This window comes from Sturnira hondurensis, unplaced genomic scaffold (assembly GCF_014824575.4).
Source record: "Sturnira hondurensis isolate 20B ecotype Veracruz unplaced genomic scaffold, ASM1482457v3 Scaffold0011291, whole genome shotgun sequence".
Lineage (NCBI taxonomy): Eukaryota > Metazoa > Chordata > Mammalia > Chiroptera > Phyllostomidae > Sturnira > Sturnira hondurensis.
The window spans coordinates 444,941-470,041 of NW_028083922.1; the positions used below are offsets into that span (position 1 = coordinate 444,941).

General features: G+C 37.0%; 1 protein-coding gene and 1 non-coding gene across 2 annotated transcripts in view; one reads left to right on the forward strand and one right to left on the reverse strand.

Annotated features, from left to right (window-relative positions):
- The window catches only part of GRIK2 (glutamate ionotropic receptor kainate type subunit 2), a 589,700-nt gene that overhangs the window by 300,927 nt on the left and 263,672 nt on the right, over window positions 1-25,101 (reverse strand). The window contains exons 5-6 of the mRNA XM_037059704.1: window positions 6,563-6,744; window positions 1,492-1,545 (exon numbers count right to left, since the gene is read on the reverse strand). Of these exons, the coding sequence (XP_036915599.1) occupies window positions 1,492-1,545; window positions 6,563-6,744 (236 nt within the window). The remainder of the gene's footprint in view (window positions 1-1,491; window positions 1,546-6,562; window positions 6,745-25,101) is intronic.
- On the forward strand, window positions 6,980-7,116 carry LOC118996392 (U11 spliceosomal RNA). Its single transcript, XR_005068478.1, has one exon. It is a non-coding gene; the product is annotated as a U11 spliceosomal RNA (small nuclear RNA).

Here is a 25,101-nt window from a genome sequence, read left to right on the forward strand (position 1 = left end):
TCAGCAGAGTTAACATATAATCTGCTGAGTGAAGGCATCCATTCCCTCTCCACCTATCACTAAGTTTCTTACAGTCCGCAAAACATCCCCTACTGGGAAGTGATACAGAGAGAGCACAGCAGAGTTGGAGACACACAACTGTTTTACAGAGGAAGGTTTTTAAAAGAAACAGACCCCAAATAGAGTCACTTTTACAAAGCCCATGTCACCAAATGAGAACTCAGTACCTAACCTAATGCAGGTTCAACCATTCCTTCCCCAGGAATGTCATCTTAACTGGTCTGTCTGTAATTTCCTGGCCAGCACCAATGAAGTAATCTGCCTAAATGTACACTTTTGTCCTGGAATGGGAGGTAACCTTGCCTGAAATAAGGCCTTTCTTCAGTTATGTCTTCTTTTTTCACCCCCTCTCTGCCTTCAAACACCTTTTGGACAGCTCCTCAGAGCTCCACTCTGCTAGGTAGATGGGATGCTGCTCCATTCAGAAATTGTTCAATAAAGCCAATGAAATTTTTATATTTATAGAGAGAGGAAGGGAAGGAAATAAACATCAATGTGTGGTTTCCTCTCATGTGCACCAAGTGGGGACTCGGCCTGCAACCCAGGCATGTGCCCTGACTGGGAATCAAACCAGAGACATTTTGGTTCGCAGTCCATGCTCAATCCATAGAGCTACGCCAGCCAGGAAAGCCAGTAAAACTTTTAAATTTACTTAGTTGAATTTTATTTTTTATAAGGAAAAATCAGGATATGAAATGATAAATAGAGTTAAAAGTAAATGGGACTGGTAGAACAGTAAAGTTAGATTTTCATGCAAAGTAAGAAAAACTGTGTGGTGGGCATGTAAAGACAAACGATAAGGGTAACATTCAATTTGCCAATTGTAAATCAAATCACGTTGACTTTTTAAAAATCCAACCAAATATAGGCAAAAGCAAGATAGTAAATTTAATCTTCTAAAAGAGCAGCTTCAGTAAATGGAATTTTTGTAAGGTGAACAGAGCTAACAACATAAGAATTTGTGCTTTTCTAAAACATTGATTTCTCAGCAAACTAATTTTAAAATCTATTATTTCTCTATAGCAATATAAAAATAAGACAGTATTTTGAATTTAATATCAGAAATGATATTTCAAAATTATCAGTTACCCACCAAGAATTTTTAGTTCTCTGTGATGATCATTCCTCCTGGGTTTTATTAGAACAATATATAATATAACTATAAAAGTGCCAGTCATTATACTATTTTTTCTCACTCAAAAACTTTTTTTTTTAAAGATTTTATTTATTTATCTTTAGAGGGGAAGGAGAGAGGGAGAGAAACATCAATGTATGGTTGCCTTCTGTGCGTCCCCTGCTGGTAGTTAGCCTGCGAGGAACCTGCCTGCAACCCAGGCATGTGCCCTGACTCACTCAAAAACTTATTTCCCATTATAGAAAGCTAAATAATAAAATTTAGAACATTATATTTACATCTTATAGATTACTCACCAGAGTGGTAAAGATATAATGATAATATTCAGTCATCATTCCCATAGCTAATGCCTGAGAAGTAGAAAATAAAAATTATATAATTATATTGATATTGAAGGTGCACATTATATGAAATAAGTTATGTCAATAAAACAAGTGAGAACAAAACAGAGGGGTGTAATAAAGAACCAGCCTATAACATCAAAGTTACATTCAAATTGGCTCAAACTAAATTTTTTCTCCATAGTTAAAGAAGATTACTGTTTCCCGAAGGAATTTCATAACTAATTCTCTTGATAGAAAAGCTATTAGTTGAATGTTCGCAATTGCAAAGCTTATTGCGTTGGATATTAAAGACATTTCATTTCACACAAACCTGAGATAGCACATCTTAGTTCATTATATTTCTAATGTGTCCACCACAAATGCCCTAATGAGGAACACCATTTTATTTTGATGAAAGGTATTACTCAATTAGGGAAAATGTGCTGCAAAGTATAATAACAATAGAATTTTTTTCCAGCAGTTTAGAGACGTTCCCTTCCCTGACATTAAAGCAGCAGATGTAAATCACTGTTACTCAAAAATTACAGATAAAGAAATGTATATTTATTTTATTAATATACCAATTGAAATTCACTATGTTTTACTCCACACTTCCTTTTTGATATTAGACTATTAATCTTAAAGACTTTTAGATTAGAACTGCTAGCCATTAGAAGTGTCAGTTCGCCCTCTAAAAATAGAAAGTTTTTGATATAGCTGTTTATCAATGAAGACTGTAGTTGCTGATGATATTTGGAAAAATGATGCATTTTTTATCTTAAGAAGAGCTGGGCAGAGATGGCATTTTTGCCTCAGAGAAAATCCAGCTAGTGCCAAGCTCCACTAATTTTCAAAGCTTTCAGACAGGAAACTTCAAATTCACTGTTGCTCAGTATTTACTAAAATCTCAGTTAATTTAAAGAAATAAGTTAAACAAACAAAAAAACACACATAAAATTAAACGGATAAATTCATCCTTTTTTTCTGGATATGTAAATATTGGATTAAACTCATCTATGCCTGCTCTTAAAATCATATACCATTTCCTTATAATGATTTCCTTACAATCATTAGCGAATACTAAAGAATCCCTGAAATTTTTGATAAACATAAAATAGAATCCTGTCAAATGTACTGCTGCATTTACGAGAACAAAGGTATTTGCTTTCTTCTTGAATTGGTTTCTAGAGTAACTGAGATCCAAACACGAGATAAATCTGGGACAAGTAAAGTTAAAAAATACTATTATATGTGTATAGTCTGCCATTATTATAGGATCTAAAAGGATACATTCTGTGCAATAATTTACTCTGACTTCTTAGTTTTCATATCCTCATTTTACCACTGCCTGATTTTTCATTTACTAATCTTGTTAAAATTATCCATCTTTTTCTGTTTCTTTTTTAAACATTATAATAATTCTGTTTTCCTGTATGTATCCTGACCTAGGTTTATTTTGGAATAAATATTTCTTAATATGTCTAGGACAGAATTCATATAAGAAAACAAGCACTGGGCAGGGGGTGGGCAGGGCTGGGAATATAAGACAGAAAACTGTACTTGAACAAGAATTAAATAAAAATAAAAATAAAAAAAAGAAAACAAGTATGAAATAATGAAAGAATCAAAAGGAAGGCAGAATGGAACTTTGATTAAAAATGATGGGTCCTCTCACCTTTCAATAGCAAAATAAGCCAGTTAGTTATTCTAGGGACAAGAGAACCGATGATTTATACACCAGCTGGAAGCCTAGACAAAGCCCACCAAAGCTCTGTCACTGACAAACTGCTGAGTGGTAACTCACCATAAGCATAAAGAAAGGGCCTCCTTTCCACGTCTGCGTATTCTTAGTGTGATAAAGAATTGTTTTGGTATTAAATGAAAAACAAATCCCTGCTCTGAATTTCAGTGCTTACTATATTGCATCATTTTGTTCATTACAAAAAACAAAGATCCTCACATGTTTTATTACCTAAATATAACACTACAGCAATTTCCAAATCCAATTAAATATTTTACTGTAGTAAAACAAACATTCATATTGGAAGACTGAATGGGCCTCTGTTTAATACAATAACCCTGTTATAACAGGCATTTACTGTTGGTAGTTATATTTTATGGGATATAATTTGACATCTGAATCTGCATCATTCTCTGGTAGTAAAATTTTATCCAGCAGATGAAAGAATGCAAGGCAGATGAATAATCCTAAACCACTATGGTGTTAGGCAGTGTACATAAAGATTTTTAAAAACAAAGTCCATAGACTAGTGTTCAAGTCCACACTTTAGACTTCTGGCCAAGATGGAGTCATAGATAGGTAGGCTTTGTTTCCTCACACAACCAAAAGGAGGACAACAGCAAATTTAGAAACAAAAAACAACCAGAACTGCCAGAAAATCGAACTGCGTAGAAGTCCAACAACCAAGGAATCAAAGAAGAAATATTCATCCAGACCAGTAGGAGAGGAGGAGATAGGCAGCTGGGGTGAAGAGGATGGGTGGCAAGGCAGTGGCTGGAGGACTGGTGTGGGCTAAATGGCAGCTGATGTGGGGAGCAGTCCCACATTCATATGTGAATAAGGCAGGAGGAAAAACTGGGGAGCAATACAGATTGTGCAACCCAGGGTTCCAGTGCAGGGAAACAAAGCCTCAAAACCTCTGGATATAAAAACCTGTGGGGGTTGTGGCAGCAGAAGAAACTCCCAGCCTCACAGGAGAGCTCATTAGAGAGACTCACAGGGTCCTAGAACGTACACAAGATCACCCACCTGGGAATCAGCACAAAAAGTGCACAATTTACTTGCAGGTAGAGGGAAGTGACTAAAAGAGGGGTGAGAGCTGAACAAGCAGCACTGTTCCCTCCTGCACCTCTACACCACATACAGTGCCAGAATGTAGCAAAGTGGGTAGCCCCACCCTGGAGAATATTTGAGCCTCTGCCCCTTACTATATCATAGGTGTGCCAAGACAAAGAACTATGGCCCAAATGAAAGAATAGGTAAAATTCCAACACTAGAAGTAAGTGATGAAGAGATAACTACGTTATTGGATGCAGAGTTCAAAGCACTGGCAATCAGGATGCTCACAGAAATAATTGAGTATGGACACAACAGAAAAGAAGAAATGAATCTTATGCAAAGTGAAATAAAAAATATACAGGGGAACCAACGGTGAAGGGAAGGGGACAGGAACTCAAATCAAAGATTTGGAACAGAAGGAAGAAATAAACATTCAACTGGAACAGAATGAAGAAACAAGAATTTTTTAAAAAATGAGGAGAGGCTTAGGAGCCTTTAGGACAACTTTAAATGTTCCAACATCTGAATCATAGGGGTGTCAGAAGGAGAAGAAAAAGAGCAAGAAATGGAAAACCTATTTGAAAAAATAATGAAAGAAAATTTCCCTAATCTGGCAAAGGAAATAGAGCTCCAGGAAGTCCAGGAAGCTCAGAGAGTCCCAACGAAATTGGACCCAAGGAAGTCCCAAAGAAGTTGGATGCAAGGAAGCACACACCAAGGCATATCATAATTACATTGCCCAAGATTAAAGACAAGGACAGAATCTTAAAAGCAGCAAGGGAAAAGGACACAAAACAGACTAAGCAAACAACTAGAACAGGAACAGAATCACAGAAATGGATATCCCATGGAGTGTTATCAGTGGAAAGTGGATAGTGGGGGCGAATGGGGAAAAAGGGACAGGGCTTAAGAAACATAATTTGTAGGTACAAAATAGACAGGGAGAGGTTAAGAATAGTATATGAAATGGAGAAGCCAAAGAACTTGTATGTACAACCCATGGACATTAATTAAGTGGGGTGGGAGGAGGCTGCTGGGAGGGGATGTAGGGCAGAGGGGAATAAAGGGGAGAAAATGGGACAACTATAATTGCATAATCAATAAAATATACTTAAAGAATAAAAACTAAAATGCTATCTTTACCCCACGGGACAAAATCCAGGCTTTCTTACTTTGTTAGCATATGGCTTTGTATCAGTTAATTAAACCCTGACATCATTTCCCTCATCTGTATGATATGAGCTAATAATAATGGTTGTTTTCAAGTATGCTATTAGGTCTGAAGAGTGCTAAAATAATATTAAAAGATCTTACTGCTATAGATTATTTCTTCTTACTGATTTGTGTTATCTTTTTAAGTAGGCAATATTTATTATGGAAGACATATTTTATTAAATTTATTGAGGTGACATTGGTTAACAAAATTATATAGGTTTCAAGTTTACGATTCTATATCATTCGTATATTGCATTGTGTTTACCACTCAACGTCAAATCTTCTTCAGTCACCATATATTTTAGTACCTCTTTTTACCTTTCCCTTTTCCCCTTTATTACCCTCCCATACCCCTGCCCTCTGATAACCATCATACCACTGTCTGTGTCTACCAGTTTGTGTTTATTTGTTTTCTTATTTGTTCATTTGTTGCTTTCAGTTTCATTTCGTAATATCATTCGATGGCACATGCATGCCTCTGCTATTTCCTTGCTGTTGGCCATTAGTTAAGTTACTTAACTTTTCTCTTTGTCTCTAAAGTGGAGATAAACCCTACTTCTTTTGGCTGTGGTGAGTATTAAATACGATCAAATGTGTAAGGCATCTCACAGTAAATGCCAGCTAAATAGCAATTCCTTTTTTCCCCTCCTTTTCCTACTAGTTGATTATAATGGCTGAGCTGCTCAACTGTTGACTCAGTTTCTTCCTTCATTTCACTACAAAATAGAAACTTCTATTACATTAGTCAATATTCACACTATTAAACAGTATTATAGTTGCTTAAAATAACCTACAAACCACAAAAAAAGGTGTTTGAAGATCATCAATATTTACATTCCTTTTCTTGTGAGAAAATTAATTAAAAGCAATTGTCAAGACTTTTTATCAGGAAATCACATCTAGGTAAATTCTAAGGCCTGTTTTTCAACTGACTGTAAAACAATAACACTTTGATTTGAAAACCAAAATGCCATACTTTAAATGCAAATTTAAAAAGAAAACTAAGAATTTAAATAATTTAAAGCTTACCTGTTTCAAAATGCCTGCTGCCATTTCATGGCTACAGTCAAAGATTACATGGAACTCCTTGCCTCTTTTCATTTCTTTCAGTAAAGGTTTTGCATCCTTTGTATCAGCAGGTAGTTGACGAATTTTAAGTCGAAGGTTGTACCTTGATGGAGCTTTGATGAGCTCTTGCAAACGGATGAGGCCTTTAGTAAAAAGGTACAGAAAATACTATCAGAGAAAAATTGGAGTGGATCATGGAATCACAAAATATACTCACTACAATGCCTGCCTTTCTTGACCATGTATATGAGGTCTGTCCAGAAGGTATCCAGCCATGCAATATGAAAAATACAGACATTTATTGAAGAAGATACAAGATACATGAAACATTGTACATAGGACAAGGAAACCTTAGTCCCATTTAACGTAGACATCTTGGGGCTTCTGTCGTGAGTGGCACACATAGGGCAGCTTGATTGCTATACATGTGAAATTGGCAACAAGAGATTTTGGAAGCATACATAATTTTTTGGTACCTGGGCAGCTAGTGATCATTGATTGGCCTTGGCGCCTGTGCAAAAATCAATCAATCAACCCATCAATCAATAAGGTAAGCACCTTGGGACATGACACAGTTAGTTCTCCGAATTGCCATCAGGTGCCCAGTCATATTTTCCTGAATGTAATCAATGGTTGAAGTCTCTTTCCTTTCAAAGGTGATTTTAATTTTGGGAAAAGCCAAAAGTTGCAGGGTGCCAAATCTGGGCTATAGGGAGGCTGAGTCACCTGGGTGATTTGATGTTTGTTTTGAAAATAACTCTGCACAAGACATGATTCATCAGCACACACATTGTCTGATGAAGCTGCCAATCACCAGCTGCCCAGAACAGCTTTCTGAATCATCCGAAGTTTCCATGGGAAAATGTTCAAGCTTAATGCAAAATGGGTGTGGATTCATTGCTCTACTCTCTCAGTCATTTTTAATGCTATGGCCACACAGACACACGCTCACTCAGTACTATCTATCGCTCCCACTGTCTAGTGAGTGAAGTCATCATTGTTCATGCATGCATATTCCAGTCCACTCTCCTTGGCTTCCAGGCTACATCAATGTCACATAAACATATTAACAATGGTTGGATTTTTTCTGGACAGACCTCGTATATGCATTGTGTAATGTAACCATTAAATTTCAGAACTCCAGCTGCCTAGGGTTTTTTCCTATTTTTTGTTTGTTTTTATTTTTGTTGTATTTTTATTACCATTTATGCCCCCCATACCTTCTTCCACATCCACCCAGCCCCTCTTTTTAAAATAATCTCTTTTGAAATTCTATCTTATATATGGGTATTTTCAAATTATAAAAGACACAGATGATTACTAGTTAATAAAAATCATTTAAATATATAAACAAATATAGGGTCAAAGAGTCTCCCTCTATACCCCGATACTACTCTCAAGGATTTGCACTACTAATGGCTTGAAATATGAATCTCCCATATACTTTTTGTGCATTTCACATTTATACATAGAGGTTTATTTTGTTTTGTATTTTATATTAGTAGTTGTTTCATGACGATGTCTTATAGGTAGCTATAAGTCAATGATTATTGTTCTACTTTGTCCTAATTGTTTTATAGATGACATAATTTATATAATTATTCTCTATTGTTAGGAACTCTGGTTACTTCTTTTTGGGTTTCATTTACAAATAATAGTATAGTAATTTGGTGCATATGCACATGTGAAATAATTTCCCTTAATAAAATAATAAAATAGACTCTAAATAGCCTAAACAATAATAAAATTAATTAAAGAAATAAAACTAAATTTTTAATATTTTATCTAGGTAAAATATTAACTTCCAGAAATAAGTATAACCATCGACATTGGTAAAGCAAACATTTTCCTAAAAAAATTAGCTCCTGATTGTTTCAAAAGTAAATAAAACTAATACATGTATATTCAATAGGTCATAGAAATGTCATGCATTTTAAAATAACAGAGGCAAACCATTGACTACATTCCTTTATACAAACTTCAAGTAATGAAACCCCTTTCAGAACTGATATAAAAGACCTGATACATAAAAGTGTGATAAGAAAAAGAGGATCATAAGATTCTATTCTAGCTTGTACCAAATAAGTAATTTCCTTTTCTCTTCTGCCTACTCTTCTTCTTATCTACCTCTTTTTCCATTTCATCTCTATATTTCTATTTCACAATTTCTATCTTCCCTGAAAAACTACTTTCATAAACATTAGTATGATAAATAGTAATAAAGGAAAATATTTGTAAAAAACTAGTCTGGAACTCTCTATCTCCCTTACACATATCATGCTATATATACTTTAATATAGTGTAATATAGTAAACAATAAAGTTAACATAATTAATTTTCAATCTCAAATAAACATACAATTTTTAAAATCTATAAATTTACAATTATCTATTTTACATTTAAAATACTATCCCAATTTAAAATTCTACAAGTAATGGTGGTATAAATTATAAAGTATAATATTATTGGGTCATTTTGTTTTATAAATTTAAGTATTTACTAATATAGTAAAATACATACTATATAATTAATTGATATGAAATATGCCCATTAAACAATACAATTCAGTCTAAAGAATTAATATGTATATAATAGCATAGATTATATTATGTATCTAATATACTCATATATAACAACAATGAGCCATACAAAGGTGAAAATAAACATCTGAACATATAGCACCTGCTTAATGGTAGTGGAGTTTAACATTGGGCTTATAAACTCTTCCAAACCACGTACAAAAACTAACCAATCCACAGGACCCTTTAGTTCCATGTCCACTAAATTAGAGTCTTATCTAGATCAGCAGTTCTCAGAGTGTAAGACCCCTGCACCCTTTCGGGAGTCCTACCATTTTCTTCATCATCATCATCATCACAGGAGATTATTTGACTTTTTCACTTTTATTTTCTCACATGGGCCGTGGAGTGTTTTACAGGTTACAGAACATATGTGATGTTACAGCAGATTGCACAGGAAAGCAGATAGGGAAATCCAGCTGACTCCCATTAAAACCAAATATTAAAGAGACTTATCAGAATGTAAAACAATGCCATATATATATATGGCGTCGTATATATATACATACACATACATACACATATATAGGACAGTGTAGGCATGTTTCATTATAATATGGCATGAAAAACAGGCCGGTGATTGCTGGGGGGAGAGGGTTATATAAGAGACTAAATGGTAATGGAAAAAATACAATAAAGATCCAATAAAAACAAATAAATAAATACTATTTATTTGAATCAATAATGGGGTTGCTATTGCAATTATTAAATATACAACTATTTTAAATGTTATGATTTTTATTATTACTAATATGGTAAGTATCAATACATATAATACATTAAAATGCTTTTAGATAACCTCAGAAAATATTAAAAATGTAAAGTGAGAGCAAAACCAAAATGTCTAATAATTATTGAATTGGGTTATCTCTGAATTTTCCCTAGCTGTAAATTCCTATTACTCTAACAAAATTATTTATATAAAGAAAGGCTGATCAATAACAACTTTGGCTGAATAAAGGAAAGAAAGCTACCCTTGCCTTACTTACTTCTCAAGATTTTGTGCAAGTTAAATGCATATTGGGGGGACTTACCTATCATAACAGAAGCATCCTGCATATTGGATTTAAGTTGCTCAAAATCTATGATCTGTGTGACTTTGTGCAAAGCATTTTTTAATATAATTTTTATTTAATTCTTGTTCAAGTACAGGTTTCTGTCTTATATTCCCAACCCTGCCCGCCCCCCGCCCCATGCTCCCCGCCTCCCTCCCCTTTCCACCCCCCACCCTTAGTTATTGTCCATGTGTCCTTTATACTTGTTCAAAGCATTTTATCTCCCTTAGTTTATTTTGCTTTCCTTTTCTCCACAATAGGATAAAAGCATCTATGTATTAATATTTAAAACAGCAAAAAAGGAACTGGCATGTATTAGAATCTCAATAAATAACAGGCGTCGTTGTTATTTAGGCTAACATAGAAAGAACATTGTTTTTTTAATGTGCTGATTATTCAATCTGTTCTTAGAAGTTATTCGAAACTAATTTAGACCGAAACGCTAAGAACATCTAAATTTCAATCAAATTTTAAGAGATGAAGTCCTTACCAAAGGAAAGGAGTTATTTAGTTACAAATTAGTCCTGCAGTTTTAAGTTGAAAAAGCTCAACTGACTTAAAAATACAAATTTATGAAGGATAAAGTACATAAATAGAATTTAAGTTCACCCTAAGTATAAATGCTGCCAAGTAAGTTAATTTCGGTCTCTTAGGAGATCCTGTGGATAGTCCCTTGAGCCATCAGGTAAAATACATGTTTACTTATTCTCTTCACACATACACATCCCTGCTGGCATTAATGTAACAGATTTCAGTTTGCCAGCTTCCCTGGGGAATAATATTGTAGAACTATGAAAATAACTGCTGCTACTAGGAACTGCTATCTCCTACTTAAGAATTTAAGTTAAATGTTGTCTTCATTCATTCATTAGGTACAGATTGACTGCATGTCTATTATGTAGCAGACGTTGTTTTCACTGATGACTACAATGATTAAAATAATCGTATGCACTCAGCCTTCAATTGCATGAGATACAGTTTGACTTTGGCATTTTTTAATACAAAAGTTGTCCCTATAATGCTTTTCACATTCAGCTTTGGGAATAAAAGTGGTTCAATATTTCGACCAGAGGGAAGAAATCTAGAGTGCAATGTGAATACTGAAAGTAGCATCATGGTTTATAAATTCTGGCTTTCCCTCATTTCCTGTACCAGGTGCTTAGACTTCTTTCTTGGCTTCTAACCATTTGTTGATGTGCCTGTGGTACTGTTTCTTTTTTATATCTATATTCCATTATAAATTCATTGTCTTCATCATTATGTGATGGGTAGATACAAATACCTGTATGAATTCCGTGTATTTAGAACATGTCAGAAGAATAAGAGAGTGCTGCCAAAATGGAAGATGCATTCAGGACATGCAAACAATGGATGTTTATGTACCTACATAATATGAGTTATTGGATGACATTCCTTCATGTGGGTGAGGTTTCCTCCTTAGGACAATGGGTTTAAACAGAAGGAATATCTTTTAATTACAATATGAACTTTATATTTTCCTTTGAAGATCACTGTCAATCTCGCTGCCTCCCCCAACATCCCTCAGCAACTAACCATGTTCTAAAAATGCCTATTTCCAAAAAGATTACCCTAATCAAATTCATCATATAGAAACAGATGTGCATGCTTTGTAAAATGAAATAGTTTTCCCCTTTTGAGGAAAAAATACAGTGAGCCTCTCAAAATGTTTGGAATGTTTGTTTACATGTAGCCCTGTCTTGTGGTTCTCTGGTCAAAATGGAGAAATAAAAAGGACCCATCTATTAGAAAAAATAAAAAGGAAAAATCTGTTTTGCTGAACATGTGATTAATACAAATAATTTTCAAAGAACAATTTTCAAAAAAAAAAATTTAGCACCTCCTTATTTAATGAAAGAGTAGAATTATAACTCCTTAAAAGTCTTTTAATTAAAATGCCCTCTTTTCCCTAATGTAATTAGTTGATGTAATGATAATAATAAAGAAACAATCTGCACAGATGGGCTCCTGAAAATCTTCGAACAAAGAAGAGCAGCACATTGCAATTACCACTTTGTTATGGTAGATGAGTTCTGTTCCCGCTAATTCAGTCACTAAGAGCCTATTTTTTAAAAACTTCTTTTTACTTTCAGTTATTTTACAGTAGTGAAAACCGAAGTTTATCCTAAGCCTACAGGTGACAGAGGTCTGAGTTGCTCTTTTCAAAAATTGCTATCAATTTAGCTTTTAAGGACAACCCAGGAGGAAACATTTGTATACTCTCCAGCTGGCACTGCCTTCTAAAGAGATCAATCACATCACCTCTCCACAGGCCCAGCCTACCCCTAGCCCCAGGAAGGGAGTCCCAGGTCTCCTCCCATTCCCAGGTATTGATTTGAACAGCCACACAAACTGGAGCTTTGCCACCTGGCTTACTCATCAGGCCTATTTATCATTTCGGTTAATGTGGTCTTTTTGCAGGCCAGACTCCCCCCAAAGTGCAGTATATAATAAATGATTCAAAAATGATTCATCTACATTCAGTGTTTCATCACTCCTTTCTTTTGGTTGAGAAAGGGTACTTCATTTAGAGGCCAGAGTATAATATTTCAAATATTCTTATTAGAATGTTTTATCTGTGCTACAGAGTGTTTAAAAAAATAGAATATGTATACCAGTTATAGACTTTGTAATGTTTGATAATACTCTAAATATAGAGAAGGAAGCTAATCATAATTAAAAAATTTTAAATACAGTTTTGACAGGAAAGATAGACTGGCACTGCAAAAAGATTGTCTCCAAATTTTGTGAGTACACCTATTTTGTGGGGTAGGTGAGTTTTTTCATTAGTACAGAGAAAATAGAAAACAAAAAAAACTGAAGAATAAGAAATGAAGGGAGAAGAGGAAGAGAAGATAAAACCTCCAGAGCTCTTTCATTTTGTTCAAAGAGAAAAAAGGTACGTCTGTAAAGTAAAATTAAATGGCTGATATCCTGGAAAAATACTCAAATCCTAACAGTATCCTTCCAGTGAGAATACCTTTTCTTTTCTGAGATTTGTTGTATTTTTAAAGTATGATAGAGTCTAATAATTTAAAAGTTGAAATGTGTTAAAAAAAACTTTAGTTGGATATATAGTAATCTAAGAGGCAAATGAGCGTCAATTTGCACACCACGGTCAACCAATGGTCAATAGCCACTGGGATCATTGTGTTGAGAATGATTTTCACACTAGTGCTGTGTTGAGGGGCACGCTTCAATAAGGGGTTAGACTTGAGGTGATAGGCTGGGCATACTAGCATCATGCAATGGTCATCTCTATATCAAAATCTCCTGCTGCCCTCACGGATGTGGCTCAGTTGGTTGGGTGATGTCCACAAACAACAGGTTCACAGTTCAACTTCCATTCTGGCTGGGGCACTTCACTGGGTTGTGGGTTCTGTCCCCAGTCAGGTCACGTTCAAAAGGCAACCGATTGATGTTTCTTTCTCTCATTGATGTTTCCCTCCCTCCCTTTCTCCCTTCTTTCCCCTCTCTCTAGAAATAAATAAATAATTTTAAAAATAAATAAAATTCCCACTTATTTTTAATATCACAAATCCTACACATTATATTGTTTTATTGATAGAAAACCCTTTCTATGCTTCAAAATGGAAAATAATGCAGTGCAGACCAAATTTTAGGCATCGTGCTCTCTACTGAATCCAAGACCCATACGATTTCATCTTGAGCCACAAAGCATTCAAATAAGTAGAGTCCAAATAGAAATTCTAACATACATTCTCCTGAAAATATTTTAAATGTGTACAAAGTTACAGTCTGAACCCATTCACTATAATTCTGTATTTTTCATCTTCACAAACACTCTGTAATCCTGAAAACTCACTCTGACACAAAATACACACTGACACAAAATACACACATACACACATGCACACACATACATACTACTCTGCTTCTATTTTCCTGGGAAATATAATTTACCTCTTTCTGACTTCTCTTACCAGGAGAATTTGACCATGATGTTTTCCACTATTTCTGCTCTGCTGACCTTTGTAAAGTCCACACCACACACACTACAACACTGATCTGGCAAAGCTGAAGCCTCTTAGGAAGTCCTAAGTGAAGAAGGCACTAAAAAAGCAATTACAGAGTAACTGTTAGCAGGTAGGTTATAAAGAAAGGCTGAAACCCAAAGGTCACGATCATGAGTTGCATCATGTCACCAAATTGCCAAGTCATATAGTGGTGTGGCAGTCTGCACCCACCTCATTAACTTTATGCTGAATGTGATATTTATTAACATAGAGGAAAAATATCAAGTGAACTAATAAATACAAATCAATTAATACTGTACCAGGCACATATTAACCCTTTTCATGAATTTCCAGTATTCACTTTTCCTTTGGACCCCGGAGATTGCTGGCCTATGTGTGCCTCAATAGACCTTCTTTGCTCCTCAAGCCCTGCCTGCCATCTTGTGAGTGGTCTCTATCAACATCTCTTCACCCAAAGCATCAAAGTAAATTCTGCTTCCTGCTTGGAACCAAATTAATACTCTGACTATATCTGTTGACCATCAAATTTATATTTCTTGCCAGAATACTTCCCTGAAATCTAGATTTCTAAATGCACTCTGCTACTTCACAATTATGTAGTAATAAATTAACTTTGCCCCCCCCCCAAAACTATGTCCTTTGCTAGAGGCTCATGGGAGGTAATGTTTAAGTCCTTGGGATATTCTGCCTCGTAAGAATGTCTTTGTTATCTGGGGAGCTTCAGACTGACAGGATAGTCTAACAATGTGATTTTGGTAGGGAATTTGAATTGTGAGGTTATCAGCCTCTGGAGGGGCTAGAGAATACAGGTCAGCCAAGCCAGAACTCAGCCATGTCCAGATAACTAAGCACCAGTAAAAACTTTGGACACCAAGACTCAGGTGAGCTTTCTCGGTTGGCAATACTCCATGCATATTGTCACTTACTGTTGCTGCTAGAGTCAGCACTGACTACAAATCCATGGGGAGAGACTAACTAGAGCCTCTGAGTGTGGAGCTCTATGGACTTTGTCCCATGTGTCTTTTCCCTTGGCTGAGCTTAATCGGTGTATTTTTGTTGTTATAAATCACAACAATTGAGTATAAAAGAGGTTAGTCACTCTGTGAGTTGTTCTGGTGAATTATCAATCTAGCAGGTGATCTTAGGCACCCTTGAAATTGCAATTACTGTCAGAAGTGAAGGTGCTCTTGGAGCTCCAGAACCTCACAGTTTGTATTAGAAGTGAGGTGTTCTTAAAAACACTTGAATAATGCAACAACTCTACTTTGATGTATATTGATACTACATTGCAAACTTGGGCCTTCATCTCCCCACCTTCCAAAACTGTCCCTCCTGCAGTTGTCCCCACACAGGATACTGGCAACTCTTAACATTTCAGGTACTCAGGCCAAAGTCCTGGTGACGTCTCTGATTCCTTTCTTTTGAGTACACCTGATAGCCAATGTATTGGGTTGGCCAAAAAGTCCATTTAGATTTTTCCATAAAATAAAAGATATACTTTTCAAATTCACCAATATTTTATTGACTTGGATATTTTGTATACATTGGCCATCTCCCATGTGGTGTAACATTGATTGTTCTCAATTAATGTCTCGATTTGACTGCTGTCAACTTCAACTGGTCTACTGGACATGGAGCATCGTGCATCAAGAAATATCCAGCATGGAAAAGAAGTATTCCAAGTCATGAAATCCAAAGATTTCAGCCAAGATTGCTTTATCCAGCAAAACTTTCATTTAGAATGGAAGGACAGATAAAGTGCTTCTCAGATAAGGTCAAGTTCAAGGAGTTCATCACATCAAGCCCTTATTATATGAAATGCTAAAAGGACTTATCTAAGAAAAAGAAGATAAAAATATTAACAGTGAAAGGACAGCAAACTCACAGCTATTAACAACCACACCTAAAACAAAAGCAAACCAAGAGGACAGCTAGATCAGGAGTGGAACCATAGAAATGAAGAACACATGGAGGGTTAGCAACAGGGGAGTGGGAGGAGGAGAAGGGGGGAGAAGGTACAGAAAATAGCATAGACAGTAGGTAGAAGATAGATAGGGGGAGGGCAAGAATAGTAGGGGAAATATAGAATCTAAAGAACTTGAGACACGTGGTTATAAACTAAGGGGGGGAGAATGGTGGGGGAGGGGGTGTGCGGGTGGAGGGGAATGAAGGGGAGGAATAGAACACTGTAATAATATAATCAATAAAATATATAAAAAAAGAAAAAATAAATAAAAGAGTAAACGAAAGCCAGGAAAAAAAAAGAAATATCCAGCATGAAACTTCGCAAACCACTTTTGGCACATTCAATCAGTCATAGCACCTTCTCCATACATTGCACAAATCTATTTTTTGTGACAGTTGCATTTTTAGCTTTCTTAAAATAATAAAGCATACTATGTTGAAAATGTTGAACATCTTCTATCTTCAATATTAAAATGGCTACCCCCAAATTTACCAATTTTGATAAGTTCTTTTTAGACACATGCCAATATAACAATTGTCACAGTACAATCTAACAGCATTGTTTCAAATGAAGTGAAAGACAACTAAGCACTACTAGAGCCATCTTTAAAAAAAAAACAAAACAAAATGTTTGTCCAACCCAACATTAAAAATCCTATTGAATGTATCCTCAAAATATACACAGAAAACTACCAACTCTTACTACTTTCTGCACACTGATTGAGCTACCTTGATATCTCAAATAGATTACTGTTGAGCTGCCTACTGAGCATCACCCTTACATGTCTGTATAACCAGGCACATCTGGTAGCAGCTCATTAATCCTGGGGCGTATTTCATAAGTCTGATAAGTATAGTGTTCTGGACCATTTTGTGATAGAGAGGTGGGGATGGAGAATGCTGGACCATGCAGAACAGTTTTAGCACAGGCATGACTACCATGGAAATAGGCAGTCCTTACGTTTGACTCAATACACCAAAAATTTTAAAGTATGACATATATCATAACAGTAGCCCATGATTTCCTTGGTCAAATGGAAGGAGATATTGCACTTCCAGACAATCAGTTCATCTAAAGAAAGTTTTTCTAAAAAAACAGAACAGAGTGCAGAATGCAGTCCTGCTAGGTAGCACCTCAGGGCTATAACCAGAGGTCTCACGTTCAGAATGGGAGAAGCAATAGTGATAATGGGAATAAAATGGACAGAGAACACCCAAATTGCAACCATGGGCTTGAGGCTGAGTCCAAGACTATCTTGAGGGTGGAGTCACTGGCAACTCCCGTGAGGCTCGAAACTGGTCACAGCCTTCCTCAGAAAATGGACACAAATGAAGTGTGTTCTCTGGAGAGCAGGTGCTGCCAGGCTGTTACTCCTGAAGGCAACCCAAGGTATGATTCCCGTTTCTTCTCACACTGCAATGAGGAAAGCAATCATGCCATTGTTTAAAAGTAAACAGTGCTTTTCACTACACCAAGGCTAAAATCCTCTGGCTTCTAAGGCCTCGGGGTCTAAATTCAATGTCTGCTAAAGTCAGTTCTATTCAGAAGGCTTCAGTTTGTGAGAAGCCAATAGAATTAATGTTGCATTTTAATTATTTGCTTGCTGCTATTACAATTTGCTGCATCCAATTTATGAGTGAATAAGCACATTGCGGACTGATTCCCAGCCAAGGTAACTTAAGAGTTGGGCTCCCTGGGGGCACCATGGTCATGGTAAGTGGCTTTGTGCTAGGCTGACCCAGCCCCAGATCCATCCTATCATCCAATTTTAATTTATCCTATTCATACAATGGCTGGATGTGGGCCTCTGCCTGGTGTAATGAGATAGCGCAGGTAAAAAGCTGGACAGTTTAATGAGAAGGCAGTTGCCTTTGTCAGGACTCTTTTGGTGAGATGTGCAAACTTAATTCACACCGCACTGGACAAAAATGGAACTCACTGCCCCCCATACCTGAAAATAGACTCTAGGCAGGGTTAGAGGCAGGAATTCTTTGTTGCTCAGTTCTCTCTCCCTCTATGTTACCTTCTTTACGCCAGGGCACAGATAACCAACAGAATCTCATACTCATAGAGAGATTAAGAAAGCTCTGTCAAAATCTTAAGACTCTGTCTGACCCAGATTGTGATTCTCTGGTGGGAGTAGAGGCGTTCACATTGGAGGCATCGGTGGGTAGTGGGGGAAGGGAAGTGAACCCTGCCTGATCCAAAGAGACCAAGATTTCCTCAAAGGGATTCTGGGAACACATATAAATACAGCCCAGATATGCATCATGGCAATTTCCTAGAAACTTCCTAAATAGGACGGCAGCACTTTGGTTTCTGACCAGAGTTTGGTAATATTTTGATTCAATGGTTGTTTACACTTAAAATCATTTTACTACTTTTCACCCAATTAGGCCCTTCAGAGTGAGTGAGTGAGAGAGAGACTACGAGATATAAGTGTGTAGTAACTAGGCCAGGACAAGAATAACCAGGACCGGTCTGGGCAAACCAGGGGTTCCGTACAGTCCTTCCACTTCACAGCATTCCTAGTCATTCATCTCAGGTACTTCCTCCCCTGCTGTCCTGGCAATGTTATCACCCCAGTGGGGCTGGCAAACCTCACTGTTTAATTCTGGTAGCCACACTGCAGGTTCCTTTATCCCAGGATAATTCTGCCCAGATGTATACCTGTCCTTCTGTCACTCTAATGCCTTCTCAGCTTGTGGTAACCCAATGTCAGCTCTCTAGACAGTGGCTGATTAGGTACCAGATACTGTGTCCTGACTTGTGTCCATGCCAGTGCAGTTGTAAAGTAGCAAATCATTCTTCAAAGCTTATTTTTTGGCATCTGTCCCAAGATGCTGCTGTTACCCATTTTATCCTGCCACTTAATACATCAAATATAATGTAATACATCAAATAGACATTGATGAATCAGCTTAAGAAGCTTTGTGTGCTGAGCCCATGACAAACAATAATCACCAGAACTACTACGTGCTGGTATAAATACCAAGAAGAACGTGGCCTCACAGAGTGCAGATTTTATTTTTTATTTTTGTCCCTTGAAAGGGATTCCATTAACCCCCAATGCCTTCAACAACTGTGCTCTTTGAATATACATCTCATCTAATGAAAGGTCGAACGATGTGAATATATCAGGATTCCATAACCGCACATGCTATGTGCTTTGAATTTGGAAGGCCAAAATGAAATCCACAAATGTAAACAGTAAATATCTGCCATTTATGAGATTATAGGATAATGGGAAGAAAGACATGTGAAACGTTTCTCTACGATGAATTATGTGCAATAATGTGAGCGTCTCTAAACTGTAATGGAAGAGGTGCAAATAGGATGCTTAAGGATGGGCGACCATTTGGCAGGTGAAAAGGATGGTGGGTATTGGAGGAAGAGAAACTGCATGTTGATATGAGAGTATGTAAAGTTCACAAAGTCTTGTGAAGATTTGGGCTGGTTGAGCTGGAGAATCAACTATAAGTTCGACATAGTGGGAGATGAGTCTGAACCAGTATGAGGCAAGAACCAGTTTTGAAGGGCATATATTAGAGTGCACTTAATAAGGAAAGAAACTTCACAGGCTTCCTTAAGTTTAAAGGGAGATTTGACCAGAAAATCTCAGGCAGTGTCATAAAACCCAAGCATGGTTATTTCAGTCATTCCCTAGAAACAGAAATAACTAGAGACAAGGCTATTAAGGCAACCCCTTCTTACACGTCTGTTCTTTTTTGTGTGTCTGCTTCATTGTTTTCTTCCCAACAAGACCAGCTTTCGTGGCCTCACCGTTCACATAGGAGACATGGCCACCCTTCAAAATCGCTTATAAGGGTACTTACTCTAAGCCTCAATTGACCTTGGCCCGGATTCCAAATTTCTGGAGAGAAAGGGCTCCCGTCAGCTGTGTGAATCCTTGTTCTGATCAACAGGAGTAAGGAGCAGAGACCTTAAGGTATGAGCCCCACTGCCTGGCCCACACCTCTGAGGGTAAGCAAGCTGGGTGGTTTGAGGAGTTACATGTACTGGCCCTGCCCAGTGTGGAATCACTGAAGAAATTAAGAAGATTGATATCAGCAAGATTTTTTGTTCAAAGATAACTTTGATGGTATTTCTAAGGACAGCTATGGGGTGGTAAACTAGGGAATATTGAAATAGTGTAAGATATTACAGAAAAGAAGGTTCTCCTGTGTTTTAGCTTCTATCAGCATAAAAGAGAAAAGAGCAGAGGCATTCCCTTTACACTCTACCTCATCTTAATGTCCTCCCATATAGCTGTATAAATCCTCTATTATTTTTCTTGGAATGGAATTTCTTATATTGAAGAAGTGTCACTGAATTTAACTACACCTAACTGAGTAAAGGCATGTTGGATTTTTGAATTTTCATGGTAGCTCGAAAGGCCTTTGGGTTGCTCTGAAAAACACGCCACATTGCTAACATAACGGACTCACATTCCTCAAGATCACAGGAGTGACATATAACACTAAAACTCCAATCTATTAATTTACAAGAGATATATATCTGTCACAGGCATGGCTATACTTCAATTGCATGGCCATTGAATTCTCAAATTACATGAGAAAGCATACTGTAATCTGAAGGTTGCTTAATATTAATTTGGAATCTGAACAGAGGGAATTTGCCCAATGAGTATAATAACTATAGATAGCATTTCTTGAGGGTTTGTGTTACAAACCATAACACTCTGTGAAGGAGTACTATTGTCAGATAGTAGATAAGGTGAAGACACTTATCTAGTAAGTCTCATAACTAGTAAGTCACAAAGCCAGATTCAAACTGTAGAAATCTCTCTCCAGATTCAGTACTCAATCTTGGTATGGAGTTCAGTAAGCCCAGTCTTACTGATAGTACATCAGCTAAAGTCTGTTTTCCATGAACAATTTTTAGATGTGCCATCTGCATTTTCCTGTGTACATCTCTTTGTAAGAAATCCAAGTGTCTAATCAATCCCCTTTCAAATGGAGATATTCTTGCTTCGGGTATGTTAGTACCTTGAATCAGGAGATATTCAAATCTTGCTTACATGGCAGGCATTCTGTCTTTAAGTAGCTTTACAACTTTTCATTCTCAGTCACTATGTTTTGACTTCCCACTTTTAACTCTCAGAGGGCAAATTAATTTCCAGTTGTATCTAAAGAACTGAACTCCAGCCTCCATCACTGACAATGGCCCCTGTAGAGTCATGTGAATTATGTTATAGTTTGAATTCTGTCCACGCATAATGGGTTTTGGTGGTTAAGCTATTCTATTTGCCATGTATTTGTTAACAAACATAAAATCTGTCATTGCATTTAATCATAAAGCTTATACTTAATTTTCTACTGAAAAATATTTTAGGGGTTAAATTCTTATATTTTCTTTCAGGTTTATTATCTTGAGATTTTTCGCTGTTGCCTTTCTGATTATCACTGGCCATTTCTATTGCTTTTCAAACCCTTCAAGCTTTCCCATTAGTCAACTAAACATTTTTCAGTCTTCATCAGATGAAAGAGTCCTTCTCTACTAAACCTTTCTTAAACAATAAGCTTGTGGATGCATAACCACCCATTTAACTGCTGTTAAGTATCCCTTAATTGTCATTCCACACAGAACTGCTGCACAGTCTAATTGGCACCTCACCCCCAAACACACATATATCTGGGATATTAACATATTGTTCTTTGCTCCTGTTCCCTATTAACACGATGCTACCTTGCAATCTCTAAGGGTTGGTCCCTTAATTGCACATTTGTGGCCTTTTGATATTTATCCTAAGCATAAAAAAAAGTAAAAAATAAGCTGATAATTATTTTTATTTTTTTGCCACTGAGATATTCTAAAATCATATTTGATAATATTTATGATTACTTACCATGTATAAAAGTGTGCTTTACTAACCTCTCATAAAAATTTTGAGATGTGTATATATGTATAATTTTCATATATATGTATATATGAAAATGAGACACAGGGATTACAGTCAAATTTAAATAACTTAAATCTAATAATAAATGGCAGAGCTTGGATTTGTACTCTTTGGTACAGTTATATTTTTCTTATAAGCAACTATTTTCAAGAATAGGTGGTAACCTAATCAACAAAACAAACACACAAGCAAAATATAACCAAAGACACTGGAATAGAGAACAGGCTGTCGGTGAACAGAGCGGGGAGGGGAGGGAATTTCAGGGGAAAAGGGAAAGGGTTTGCAGGAACAAGTATAAAGGACACATGGATAAAAACAAGGAGGGGGAGTAGAGACAGGAGGGAGGTGGGGAGGGCTGGGACGGGAGTAAAAGGCAGAAAACTGTACTTGAACAATTAAAAATAAAATAAAATTTAAAAAAGAAAGGAAGAAAAGAAGAACAGGTGGTAAAAATCAGTTCAATTAGGTTCGGCTGTTCAGCTTCCTTTTGTCAAACCTGTCAAAATATCTGGATAATGATCTGCCTTAAGAGGAATGTTGAGCCATTTACAGGATAGGTGAAATAAGTTCTTGCACAAATTCCTCCTCCACCAGAAATTCATACATCAGACCTTCTGGGCAGAACACAGACTCTGTGGTCTATGTGTTCAGATACAAAATGCTCTTAGCAATGTTGCCAAATGAAAATGTGTTTAAACCTTCTTAGATAATTGAAGGAAACCTATGAACCCGAGACTTAAGGAAAGGAATGGGTGCTCAATAACCATCTGAAATTTACCGGCCCCCCAAAACTGTTAACTTGTAAAACTGTGAGAAACACTGATTTGTCATCTGAAGTTCCTTAGCTATAGTTTTCATACTATTCAAAGTCAAAGTTAATACCATCAGGGTATTTAATCCCCACACATATGTCATGTCCAAATTGAACTTTTTGATAAAATGTAAAACTGCAGTAAAAAACGTGAAGTTGTCAACACAGAAGAGCTGAGAGCAGTGCACGCCAGGCCAAGAGTGGGGAAGGGGAGAGATCTCAGAGAAGAGCCAGACTGGGGAGGGAGTAGACCCGAAGGTGGTTCAGAAGGCGGAAGCAGTGGCAGAGTCAATGTCAGACGCACAGCCCAGAGGCCTCACACAGGGGACAGCAGCCTCACACAGGAGACTGACACTTTGGGTGGGCAGGGGAGGAACGAAGGTAAGCTGAAAGTAACTTGGCTGAGGTAGTGAGGAGCAGGGTAGACCTTCTCCTATTTGGAGCCTAAATCTGAATCAAAGTTGTTCTCTGGTGGGCTGGAGTTGGTCTTGAATGTGTCATGGGGTACGTGAGGAGCAGGGTGGAGCAGAAGATGTGCAATCTCTGTCTGCTGGACGTTCAGGCTCTAAAGATCCTAAGACAGATCCAATTTTGTGAAAAAGTTCTACTAGCTGGAAGTGTAGAAGGAGAGATCAGAGAACAGCATACAAAATTAAGCTGGAGGTTAGATTGCCATCAAATTAGTTGCAATTTGCCCTGGCTAGTATAGCTCAGTGGATTGAGTGCGGGCCTGTGAACCACATGATCCTGGTTCGATTCCCAGTCAGGGCACATGCCTGGGTTGCAGGCTAGTTCCCAGTTCCCAGCAGAGGATGCATGAGAGGCAACCATACATTGATATTTCTCTCTCTCTCTCCTTCCCTTCCCCTCTAAGATTAATAAATAAAATAAAATAAAATAAGTTGCAATTCAAGAGTGATCAGTCTTTAATTCCAACAAAGGACTGAGGAAAAAATAAAACATAAAAAAATTAGGATCCCATTTGTAACTTGGTATAGTTGTGGGTACCAGAGACACAATGACCTTGACTTTAGAGCAGCAGATGAACTCTAAATCTGACTTATTTGAGGTCAGGGATAATGTTAAGCTACCTGATTTGGTATTCACACATTTTGATATTAGATATTTATTCAATGTAAGATAAATATTTATTGAGCAGGTACTTTGTAACAGACTTTATGCTAAAGGGAAACCAGGATCATAAAGACCTCCCAGTTAAATGGAAAAGACAGGCATTTAACCATCAGTTGCAATGTACTGTGGTAAGTACTACCATGAGAGTAGGGACAATTTTCTAGTAAAAGAATGTTTTACACCAAATTTCTAAAGGACCATAAGTTAAACATAGGGAGTCTTGACTCCTGGAGGAAAAGAAAAATATGTCAGGCAGAGCTAACTTCACGCGTAGAGGTATTGGTCACAACATAGTGAGTTTAGGGAAGTTCAAATAGCTCTGTTTTCCTGGCATTAAACAGGGAGAAAATACCAGTGATGAGGATGGTGGGGAAAAGGTAAAGGGGAAGTGGCCCCTAGCTAGGCTACGATAACATCTCAGAAAGTCCAGGAAGCTCAGAGAGTCCCAAAGTAGTTGGTCCCAAGAAGGAACACACCAAGGCACATCATAATTACATTAGCCAATATTAAAATGAAGGAGAAACTCCTAGAAGCTGCAAGAGATAAGGGGACAGTCACCTACAAAGGAGTGCCCATTAGACTGTAAGCGGATTTCTCAAAAGAGACCTTACAGGGAAGAGGGGGCTGGAAAGAAGTATTCCAAGTAATGAAATCCAAAGACCTACAGCCAAGATTGCTTTATCCAGCAAATCTTTCATTTAGAATGGAAGGACAGATAAAGTGCTTCTCAGATAAGGTCAAGTTCAAGGAGTTCATCATCACCAAGTCCATATTTTATGAAATGCTAAAGGGACTTATATAAGAAAAAGAAGATGAAAAAGATGAACAGTGAAAGGACAGCAAACACACAGTTATTAACAACCACACCTAAAACAAAAGCAAACCAAGAGGACAGCTAGATCAGGAGTGAAACCATAGAAATGGAGATCACATGGAAGGTTAGCAACAGGGGAGTGGGAGTCGGAGAAGGGGGGAGAAGGCACAGAGAATAAGTAGCACAGACGGTAGGTAGAAAA